Here is a 12332-nt window from a genome sequence, read left to right on the forward strand (position 1 = left end):
GGATCGTTCACGTTCATTTTTAAAGACGAAACTTCGTTCCTGTTTTCTCCTAATAAAACATCATCGACGAGAACGAATTAGAGAATCGCTTTCGTGTTTCTTCTTCCAATCTCATTTTTAGTCAGCCGTAAAATAGTAGACATTTCAGCAAGAAGAGGCATAAATTTTAGCGAAATTGTCTAGAAAGTCGGCTGGAATTGGCCCGAAAGCGACGGGCAACAGGGACAAGAATAAAAAATAGAAACGTTGCATCAACTTTCGAGATAGGCGTTACAGAATTGGTTATTTCATCGAGGCTTTCGATGGATGTTCGAAGCAAATGGAGGTCACGTAGATAAAGAGTACGGTAGAACGCTCGTTACAAAATACAGTCTCGATTGCAGTAATTTCCTTCAATAATTATTTCGTGCCGGTGAAACGGACCAGACAGGAAATCTTACGGTTATCGCATCACGCGATTGTATATTCTCCGTTTGTATTAAACATTTTTCAACGAGAACGCTATCATTATCGAAACTTAACTTGTCAATTCAGAATTAAATTCGAACAGCGGTGTATTTTGCGGCAACTACTGCAACGAGCTGTAAAGATTGGTTCCTGGACAGGGCGCTAGAGTTGACGTTACACCGATTCAATAGGCTCCTAACTTACATTACAAATTAAAAATACAATTCTGTATATACTTTAAACAATAAAAATATGCATGTTATGTCTCCACTTCGTCAATTTGTGTAGAAAGCTACGCTCACATATAATAATCGTGTTTTCTTTTATTAATTCGAAACATTTTCTTTTTTTACTTTCTTCTTGAAGAGCTCGTAACAAGGGTCACCAAAATGGCGTGCAGTTTCGCGTAAAGTCGTTTCTGTTTCTAAACCGTGTTCACGGTATGAGAGAAATCCGTATTTCCGGTCATAAAGATGCATGTACGCGTTAGCAATTCTATTAGGCGCTAGTTTGAGCGATACGAAATCACTATCCCTAAAATCAGCGTGTTCGATATATTATTTCTGATCGCTAAATACGGATTCTACGAAAGGGCGTCCAGCTTCACGACATAGTTTAACGATATACGAGAAAAACAGGAACATTGAATAAATAAAAATTAGCTCTGGGCTTTCTCGATCGGTAATTTCAGTCAAGGATATTTCGCGAGAGCTGCTTCATGAATATGAAAGAGACCAAGAGTTGATTGCGAGCACTTCTAGATGTTTGAAGCGATAAATGTGTGCCACGCGCATTAAGCTGTCCGTCTTACGTAAAAATCGCCCTTCGTTCTGTCCTAAATCGATCGATTCTTCGCAGAAGCGTCTTTTTTGCGAAACGCTTTTTCCTCTCGGAGGGAAGGGAAGGGGGGGAATTGCGAAAGATCGAATACGATCGGATGAGAGAGCGATGTTCTAGCAGCGATTTCATTTTTTATCGAAAGGCGATAGGTGAAGAACGAATTACGTAAACTTTTGCAAATGTAGGACAGTCCTAGTTGGAAATAAACATACGAAGATGCCTTCGAGCTGCAAAGTATTTCAGATTTGTTACGTGTTACAATTCCTTTGTGGTAATTTTAATGATACAATAGGGAGGGTTAAACAATAGAATCACAAGACTTCGGTGTAGAATTAACCAGCAATTGACGCAATTATCTGTGCAGCTCGCGGTTTTCTTCTTACTGCTGGTCCTCAGCCTAGGTCACTGCCAGGACAATGATCTTCCGTCGAGATTCGAGATCGAGAGCTCGATCAACCGTACGATCGAAGAAGTCGAGCGTCAGCTCCGCGAGGATGCCAGCCTGCCCCGGCTGACGCGTCCAGAAATAGTCAAAATTCTACAGAACATCACGGCGCAGGATTTGAAGTCGTTCATGGACAAAGAGAAGATAGAGAAAGCTAGAAAATTGTATCAGAGAGCCCTGATGGTCGTACTCCCCTACAACGCGGAAGAATCACCTGGGAGCTTGAAGGATCTATACACGAAGCCACCGATGACTCAAATGATCCCAGACGCAAAGCCTGAGGGCGATAAATCCGAGACGGACGCCTCCGTGCCTTCGCCTGTCGAGAATCTGATATCCACCAGCGTGTCCTACAAGACGAGAGACCCTCAATCTACCACCACGATGAAGAACAAGTATAAAAATCACCGGGAGACGTACTCGGAGGTGCGCACGAAGGCGCCTTTAAAGGAGACGCTGAAACTGGAATCCGCGCCGGTCAGGTTCACCTTCAACCTGGAGAACCTGCAGAGGAACTCGTACGCGATCGACGAAACGACCACGACCAGGTATCCAGTTTACAGGAATAACGGGAACAAGCAGTCGGAATTGGAGATCGTTTACAGCACAAGCGTCACCGAGTTGCCTACAACGAAAACCACGTCCGGAGAGATCGCTATCGACCTGGGGAGGCCGAAGACCAGTCAGAACGTGCTGTCGTCCAATCAGTGGCGTTACAACGCGCCTCCGAGCACCGCTTTCAAGCCGACCGTGGCCACCAAGTTCGACAAGGTGCCGTTTCTGCCGACCGTAAACGCGGAATCGGAGGATCGTGCGTCCATGTCGTCGACGAAGAGGCCAGAGACACCCGATAAAGACTCGAAGATCGCGGAACCTTTGATCATGAGCACCGTACGACCGACCTCTTTGTACGTGACGCCCATGTCCACGGCGACGTCCTCGAAAGTCAAGTACAGCTCGACTTACTCGATAAATTCTGGAGGATTCCGCACGGCCGCGACCACCACCGCCTCGACGCCCATGAGGCAAGAAGTCATGGATCTGTTAGCTTCGATCGGCCTGAAACCGGACAACAACAGCAACGTGGAGGACGTCTACAAGAAGAACAAGGCGATCCAGGAGAGCAAACTTCAAATCCCCGACACGAACAGCGTGGTTCGAGCTACGGTTTCGGGTCTGACCGCCGTCGGAGCGGATTCCGCGTCGATCCTCAAGCAAAACACCTTCGAGAGCCCGGGATCGGAGATCAGGAAAGGCGTGGACAATCTGGCGCCGGAAGTGCAGCTGCTGTTCCAGAGGTTTGGCCTTCAGACGTCGAATCTCGAACGATCCACCACGACCACGCAGAGGACGACCATCAATTTGAACTCCTACACGAACTTCAAGCCTCTGCCCACGTCGAGCGTCAAGGACAAAGACATGAAGGAATTCCTGGCCAAGTTCGGGCTGGGGATCAGCGACAACAGGAAGCAGAAATCGATGAGGTCGACGACGGAGGCTCCATCGTTGATCGAAGCGGTGCCCAGCAGCATGAGAGGCATTCTGGAGAACATGGGGCTTGTTTCCAGCACTCGTAAAACGACGTCCACCACGCCAAAGATCGAGGAGGATATGGAACCTACGGAGACGTCCAAGTTCCACGTGTTCAAGCCACACGAGGTGAACGTGAACGACGAGGTGCAGAGGGGCAAGATCAACGAGCTCCTGGACACGGTTAGGCTGGTCCAGGAGGGCAAGGCTGATATTCAGAATGTTAGGAAGGTAGCCAAGGACTTGCTGGAGTCCGCGAAAGTCTTGAAGGACGGACCAGACCCTCTGAAGCTCGAGGAAATCCTCAGGACTTACAACGACGACGTCAGGAACGAGATAAAGAGGCAACAGGAACCGGAAACGACCACTGCCCCCACCGACGAGGAACCAACCACCTTGTCGTCGATGGCTGCCACCGGTATTAAGACATTTTTCATTTTCGTTTTGGGCGGCTCGGAACTCTTGGTACGAAGTATCGTTCGAGGACTAACGTTACTTCGAAACCTACTAACGAACACGTATAACAGAATCAGACGCAAGTCTGGTTGATCTAATTACTTTCGTCAACAAACTGTGGGTCTAATCTAATTCTAAGGTGCAGCTCTATCTCTGATATTAACTCTTCCTCCAAGTTTTCTTTCAGTTTCTCTTGGAATTCTACTTTCGCGCGAAAAGAAAAGTTCGGTTTTCCCCTGAAAAGGATTGTCGTTGGGAATGGATTAATGAAAAGCTTAGATCGATATCGATACAGTACTCCGTTACTTTCTACTTCCTTGTTTGTATCTGTCGCTAATCGTGAGAAGTACGCGCTATTCATGGCTCTTCTCAGAGTTTCTACCTGTAACTAACGCTTCGGAGAAAGTCATTAACGCATTATGTTTACATTAGTGAAACTGTTACTCGTTGGCTATCGGTGTATCCCTGTTCCATTGTATAATATCCATTTCTATACGCTACGTTACGTCACTCGAATTGTCATTCGATATCCGAACGCACGAGTGTGTTCGTTCATCTTTGCATCGAATCTGATCTCTTTTGTAACTAATCTTTTCCAATCGCTGGAGAGCTGGATTGCTCGAAATAATTCTCATCCGACCCGCCTTGGGAAGGTTCGAAACAAATTCAAAATGGGATTCGTGGTGGAACTTGTCGACAGAATCGGCGGAAACGACGACAGATTCGGCGAGAGACGATTCAGATCAGTCGGATTCCACCTCGAAGACGTCCACGACCGAGGTTTCCTCGACGACAGCTTCGAACTTGATGGCGTTGGAGGAGTCCTTTGGGGGAACGACTCGCGAACCCGACGTCGAGTTGCCCCCGAGAAGGAAGAGTGGTCTCTACTTCCTGGTGGACTGGAACTCGTTCCTCGAAGTAGGCGAGGATAACAAGGATAAGATCAACTTGAGGTTCCAGCCTAAAGTCGGCGACCGGAGTAGATTCTTGTCAATCACTGTACCTTAGAAAGGTTAATTGGTTCGCGGAATTTAGTTTGACATGCCTGTCTTACAGTATTTGCTAAGTCTGGGAGCCGACAATGGGAGTACTAACTTCTTATGACGATAATGAGGACTCGTTAGGATTATACTTATGTTTAGTTGTCGCCAATCCTGGCACTGTAATTTATTAAAATCGTTAGAGGTATTCAAACGTTGCATTCGATTTTATTTTAATATCTCCATTGCTTATGGATATTTAATCTCATTTGATCCAGGTCGAATATTGCGTCGCACGGGACTCGTAATAATTTATATCACACAGTTATTTATACTTGTTGTTTGTAATTGTTTTGTATAATATGTTGGACGAATAAAACGTTTTCTGTAGAGGAAACGGGTAATTAACATTATCTGACCTACATACGTGTGAAAGTATGCAATTAGCACGTACGTAAGAAGCGAAGAAATCTATCGATTGATAAATCATTCGGAAAAGAAAGTCCGCGGAATGACCAAACTAGAGTTGCTTTAAACTGCTCGCGAAAATCTAAACGATCATGCGCAGTTTGAGAACCACTGTTCAAAGTTTGTATCAAAATATTTTGCACGCTACGAGCGAATGCCATAGACACAGTCTCGTCGCGATGCCGAAATGTCTTCGTCGATTCGTAGCTCCTCGATATTCTTGTTCTTTTTCGTTTGCGCGAGCGTTTCAAAGCCTTGGAATCTCGAAGAAGCTGCAGAGAAATTAGGCAAAGTCTCCGATACGAAATCGTTAAGAATTTCACGCGATTCCGAGGACGTTTTGCCAATCTGGCTGGACTATGAATTCAACACAGGCGCAGGGAACAGAGAAGGTAATTATTATCGGTCGAAATAAATTTCCAAACGTATGGGGACACAGATATTAATAAATTTCCGCTTCCAGAGCTCGTTGTGACCAACATTTCTGTCCACGAACACGCGAATCTCCCAGAAACGGGCACGAATTGGCAATTCTTGGAGGTAAACGGCACCGGTTACTTGACCAGAACCGAAAAATCGAGACTTTCGTTCCACAAACTCGATTCGAATAACGTCCCGAGCGACGACCCCGTGGTCTTGGATGTACAAGGTGCCATTTTGATGTTCAAAGTGATCAGCCTGAACAGCTTTCGATCGACAGGCGATCCAGAAATTAACGTGGTGGCCGTTTTGTGCGTGGAATCGAAAAATGGAACTCTGTTGCAATGGTACAGGTTTCTCGATGGAAAATCATTCCAATTCTTTTGGTCGAGTCCGGTGCAAAAGTACATCAAGGACATCGAGATCGTTCAGCACGGAAATCGAAACAAATTGCTGTTGCTGGACGAGAACGAAATGCGTTTCGGGAAGCAATATTCGTACATCGACGTGTATGGTTTCAGTATTGATTTTTCCATCAATGCCTTCCACTTCTGGTAATTATCTATTCTCAGAAACTTTCTATTAGGCTTTATAGAAAGATTTGATAATTCTCGTATCGATTTAGGCTTTCTCAAAGGATTCCAATGCCAAGAGTGTTCGACATCGAAGTGTGCACGATTTACGAAAGTATCGTTCTCGCTCTTCAAGGTGTCAGCGACGTCTTCCTGTACGAATACAGGGACACTGCGATGGGTGGTGTCTTTCAGACGATAAAATCGCAAGATCTGAAGAATTTCGTTTGCTTCGAGAGCGGATATATCCAGTTCTTGGCGATATCCGGGCCAGAAGCCGGCCTGTTTCACTTTTTCGAGGGTGAATTCCAATACAACACGGAGTCCGAGTCTAACTTCGGTGAGATTCAGTTACGAGTTCGAACATTGGCTTTATACATTGCATTTACTTCGTCCTTGTCGCAGATGTCTCGGAGATTTCTTGGATCAAAGACGTGAGCTTGGATACGTACAGGGACGAATCGCTATTACTGATTCAGTTTCGAAATTTCACCGTGATCGCTTTAGGTTGGCAGGGAACGGGCTTCAAAAGAATAGAATTACCTAATAGTATCCTGGATCAATTCGATCTGTCGATGGTCACTGTTATTCCAAAATTTGGGTTCGTCCTGGGCAATCGGTTCGTACGGTTTCATATCGATTTGAAGAACTTGAGACACCAGAGTCAGCATACCATGGAGAGATTGTTGAGCTTGCAGAGTTTGCTAAATGTAGGTTCTTTATCTAAAAAGATACTAAACGATTCTAACGTTATTCTAATTCTAGGATACGTTAAACCATCAAGAGAGAATTATTAACGAAACAGAAATGCGAATCGATAAAAGTTATTTGAAGAATCCTGTGATCACAGGATTTTGGAACGTCAGCGAAGCAAACGTAACAAATGCGACTATAACCGATAATGTTATCTACCGTTCTGTCACGATTGGATCCACCAATCTGACCAGAGAAGAATTGAACTTCAACGTGAACACCTACGCGCAAACTTTAAAAGATATAAAAAAGAAAGTCGATGAGATCGACGCGAATTTGATCAAAGCTGTAGACTCCAACTCGACGAATTTGCATTTCGATTCCGACGTCGAAGTATTTGGGAATATAAACATCGTTGGTAACTTGAACATCGAAGATTTAGTCGTGCAATCTATCAACGATGTCGACGTTCGGAGTGGCTCTCGCGAAAATGATCCAATCTCAGGCAAGAAGACGTTTCTATCGATCGAAGGTGAAAATCTGACCATTCATGCGCTGAACGGTGTTCCGGTGAAGGATATTCGCTTTGGAAATTCGATCGAAGACTATCGCGGGGTGAATTTCTCGAGGATAAATCGAGCGTACATCGAGGAACATCTTTCCTTTGAGACGATCAATTCCGTCGAATGGAAAACATTGATGGAGGAGATTGTATGGAAAAACAAACCTGCATTTATTCCTGGAAACACCGTTATCGAAGGGGTAATGCAAATAAATTATTTCCTAGCAGAGAATTAAACAAGGACAATCCTTTTGATATTTAAATCGAATAATTTCAGACTCTGATCGCGGATGACGTATATTTAGAGATCCTCAACGATCTCCAATACCCTGACGATTATGTTTTACGCTATAGCGAAGATCCCGTGAACGTAATAGGTTTGAAATCGTTTGATAGTCTAACAGTCGGTAATTTGAACGTCGTGAGTACCATAAATGGCATAGATGTTGATGATTTTATACTCCTGCACAAGGATAACGTTCTGAGCAAGGAAATCACCTTCGAGAATTTGGAAGTCGAGGGATCCATGCAGGTGCGCTTTTATAATTTCCAATAGATTTCATGAAACGATAAAAAATGAATTTTCGTTTCATGAAAATCATTGATCATTACAGTTAGACGGTGAGATCGTTGGTTTAGACACGAACGAGATTGAATTGTTAAACGAAACTTCTGAAGTATCGACGGACACTATCTTCTCGAACTTGAACGTTTTGGGAAGCATTAGATTCGAGAAATTAATCGTAGACAAACAGCCGTTGAATTTGGAGGACTTGTTATTAAAAACTGACAAAAACGTTAGGATCACAGGAACCAAAACATTTCTGGGCAACGTTGGAATAAAGTCCAATGTGACAATCGAATCTGGCGAAGTCAATGGACATTTTATCAACGAATTTCTCACTTTGACCACCGATCAGGACCTGCCAAGTAACGATTTAATTATCTAAATCAATTTCTGACGAACGTTAGCCATTCTCGCGTCGTTTTTCAGATTTAACAAAAATATTATCGAACGTCACATTCGGGAACGTAACGTTCGGCGCCGCGAAGAAGCTGGAAGTTCTCCTCAAAGAGAACGCAAACTCGTCCAGCAACTGCTTGGAGAAAATAGTGTTTAAGTATCCGATCACAGTGGACGATTTGTCTTTCGATAGTCTGAATGGTAAGGTTTCGCAGGAGGAGTTTGCTCGGAAATTCAACGAAACGTTTCAGAATATTCGTCTGGAAAACTTGACGACGGAAACATTAGAGGCTGAAGAGATCGCGCCTAAGATCCTAAACAATGTTTCCTCAGAGGATTACATAAATCGCTTGAAATCTCTAAGTACTATACAGGAATACACCGTCGAGAATTTGGAAACACATCTGTTGGATGTGAAGTTTATCAATGGAATGTCTTTGGATGAAATCGGTCGGTTGATGGATCGCCTAAACGCTTTGCTGGCCGACTTTTCTAGCGGAAACGCGACTTTAGAGTCTCTTCGAGTAACAGGAAAGATCGACGCGAAGTCCATCAACGGACAAGTCCTGAAAGACCTGTACGAAGCGAATCAAATGGGAACGATGATCTTCAAACAACCAGTTTCCATCGAGAAGTTGACCATTCTTGGATCTACGAATGGTTACAATTTTTCGGAACGTCTATCCGACACGATATTAAAATCCGACACAGACATCAAAATTTCTGGACACAAGATATTCGATTTTATTTATTGTCACGATTTAAAGACAATCTCGTTAAACGGACATCCCGTTGACAGTATCTTCGATCCTTTCAAGGACCAGGTACTCACGGGTCCTGTCGTTGTAAACGGTATATAATTATTACATTTTTAAGGAATATCATAGCCATGTTAAGTGGACATTTTAAATTTACTTGTGTTATAAATAACGATTTCAAGGGTCCGTGACCGTTCTTAAGAAGTTCAATGCAACCGGGAAAATCGGCAACGTTCCATTTCGAGATCTGATGGACAGATTTAAATCTCTCGGGAACAATTCCTTCGAATTTCAAGGGAACGTTCGTTTCTCCAAAAATGTATCCATCGACAACCTCGTTATGAACGGAACAATCCAGGGAGTAGACTTTGAGAGCTTCTTGAAGACCACGGTTTCAAAGGACGAAGACAATCTCACGATTTCCGGGACGAAAGTGTTCGATAATCGAGTCATCTTCGACGGTCCGTTCTTCGTGCAGGATAAATTGAACGACATAGATCTGAAAACGTTTATGGAAAAGGCTATCTTCGTCGACAAGCCTCTCTCCGTCGAATCAAAAATTGTTTTCAAAGATGGCATAACGATCGAGAAGGAGCTTACGGTTAAAACGGACTTTGCCGCGAGATCTATCATGGGAGTCGACGTAGATGATTTGAAATTAAACGTTTTGTACTTGAACAAGCCTACTTACATCAAAGGTAATGTAATCGACGTTGGGAAATCGGGTTCGTTAATTTCTAAAATATTCTAATATCGTCAACCTTTGAACTATTGTCTTCACTTTCTCACTCGTTGCTTAATGGAAAAAAATCTCGGAGGAAATTAAATTCAGGAATGTGAAAGTAGAGGGTATAGCCTTTAAAATGACCCCAGGGAAATCGTTGCAAGACTTCTTTTCTCAAATTTACGATAGTCCAAAGATCAACGTTTTGTCCTAGTACGTTTCAATGTAATTCTGTCAAAAGTGCTCAAGTATTACAGAAACTTTTTGCACGTTTGCAGAAACGATTACGTTCTCCAACGTGACTTTTAACTCTGACATCGAAGTGTCGAAGTTTAACGATCTGGACACTAGGTTGCTGATACCATTACACACCGATCAAACTATACCCGTGGAGGTTCTTAAATGTCGCAACGTCACCGTGGAGAGCATCGAAATTATGGGAAAAATTAACGACGAAAGCTTGAAGGAGATTCAAGAGAAGACTTTCATGGTACGGTAGATTCGAACGAATACTCGAAGCATTTGGTGAAACTCGACGGTACCAGGAAACGGCACTTTTGTCTTTTCCAGGCAATTGGGAACCAGAACATAACGGGACACATCAATTTCCATGGACACGTTCACGCGGGTCGTAATTTCAACGCGCGTCTCCTTAATGGCATCGATCCAACGAGAATGATTCCTTTGAATTCCAAGAGCAAGTTCATTGGTAAGACTTTCTGAGTCGAAGTGTCTATTTGATCGTTTGCCACACGGGACGTCTACATTTTCAGGCAATCTAGTATTCGAAAAGCCAGTTACTATGAATCAGGGTCTCCGAGTGTTGGGCTACTTTAACGGCATAGATCCAAATCGATGGCAAGCTGTAGCTCTTTCGACTAACAATGGCTTCCAGCAGATCGTCTCTGGAAAATGGACCGTGATTGGTAACGTCCAATTCAAAAAGGGGGCGTCGGGCAGCGACATTCTAAATGGCATCAATGTCACTCAATTAACCGAAACTTTGGACCGGAGGCGCTTGGAGATGGATGCTGCAATTTCGGATAGAAACGTGCGATTACTATTCATTGCAATCGTACGTTCTTAATTTCGGTTATGGTAAGGTTAATTTACAATTCCTACAGGAGAACTTGAATGGTGCTTGCGAAGATCTGAGACGGTTGAAGCATTACGCGGAGAAGCAGATTTACAAGTTCAGTTCGTTCGACTATCTGAGAGAGATAATCGAGTTCGATAGCAGGATCGTTAGTCTTCACTATTTCGAGCTGGACGATTTAGACTACCTGTTGATAAGCTTCCACACCTGCCAGATGCAGATGTATTTAATTGCTGGAACGAAATTCGAGTTAGTCGCGGACGTGCCTAATTTCGGAATAGTCGATCGCTGGAGCACGTATAACCACGATGGAGCTCTGTATTTTCTCACTTCCGGGACGAAGTCTTGCGGCAGGAGCTCCGAGAACTTGTGGAAACTCGAGAACGACGAGTTAACGGTGTGCTTTTGCATTCTAGTCGAACGTAGAAGTTGTTTCGTGTCTTCGTTGACGGTTTGCTTATTTCTTTTTCAGCACGTTGCGAGTCTAGGTCAGAAGGTAAATAGCAGAAAGATGCACCAGGACGATTTTCTGTCGTTGATCAAAGATGAAGACGGGAAACAGTCTCTGACAGACGAGCAAGTTAGCTTACACAATTATCAGACGCTGTTTAACAGCAGGCAGGCAATTCACGATTATAACGTGGATACTTCAAACGATACAAGCATTCAGAAACGTTTTGGAAACGCTCAGACTCTGAACTTCAAGGCAGGGGTGTTCGAGAAGCAGATGTCTTTGTATTACAACGAGGAAGTTAGCAAGGATCGTGCATTCGTGAGTTTTTAACAATGATTTCAATTATAACCATCTTTTTCTTTTGCTTTCCCATCGGTTCTTCTTCTGCGAAAATGTTATTTTTCTCCGGCACGCTTCGATAGATTTGCAACAACGATTCCACGAAAAAGATCCTGCAAACCATAAGAGCGCACAGACCATCGTCGTTCACGATTTTGAATTTCGAGGGATCGATCGAGACGTTGTTAGTATTCGTCGAGAACGGAAAGATTCTACAGATTTACGAGTACAAAGGTATAGGAATAATTTTAGTATTTTAAAAGTGTCGAGCGCGTTAGGGTTTAACGAAATGTCTCCGTTTTTTTATTTAGGGATCCAAGGCTTCGTTTATAGGGACAGTATAAGAATAAATGTTGATAAATTAATTAGTTTTAGAATTAGGAAGTATCCTAATTTGGCGAAGCGACACTGTCTCGCTTTGGTCCATGGTATTCGATTAACGATCTTGGAAGCGAACATGTACGGTGAGAAATTAGACATGGAACCGTTAACGTGCTCAGGAGAAATTGAAAGCAGAATTTCACACGATTAATGTTTTATTTTTGCTTAGAAGTAATTAAGTTTATGAATTCTTAAAGCTACTT

The 12332-nt window shown here is 43.4% G+C and overlaps 2 protein-coding genes across 2 annotated transcripts; both read left to right on the top strand.

Moving 5' to 3' along the window:
- The first annotated feature begins 1503 nt into the window (after positions 1–1503).
- On the top strand, positions 1504–4726 carry LOC143342066 (uncharacterized). The gene is made up of 3 exons (XM_076765549.1): positions 1504–1521; positions 1652–3680; positions 4419–4726. The coding sequence occupies exons 1-3, from the start codon at positions 1504–1506 to the stop codon at positions 4724–4726; spliced, it is 2355 nt and encodes a 784-aa protein (XP_076621664.1).
- A 627-nt stretch (positions 4727–5353) lies between these two features.
- Fs(1)n (female sterile (1) Nasrat) lies at positions 5354–12280 on the top strand. Its single transcript, XM_076765550.1, has 17 exons — positions 5354–5558; positions 5630–6140; positions 6212–6498; positions 6564–6868; positions 6924–7319; positions 7362–7613; positions 7691–7945; positions 8028–8343; positions 8408–9229; positions 9318–9833; positions 10138–10349; positions 10430–10568; positions 10633–10910; positions 10984–11352; positions 11428–11727; positions 11832–11982; positions 12060–12280. Exons 1-17 carry the CDS (start codon positions 5354–5356, stop codon positions 12278–12280), a joined length of 5535 nt encoding a protein of 1844 aa, XP_076621665.1.
- Positions 12281–12332: the final 52 nt, after the last annotated feature.

Source organism: Colletes latitarsis, chromosome 5, assembly GCF_051014445.1.
Source record: "Colletes latitarsis isolate SP2378_abdomen chromosome 5, iyColLati1, whole genome shotgun sequence".
NCBI lineage: Eukaryota > Metazoa > Arthropoda > Insecta > Hymenoptera > Colletidae > Colletes > Colletes latitarsis.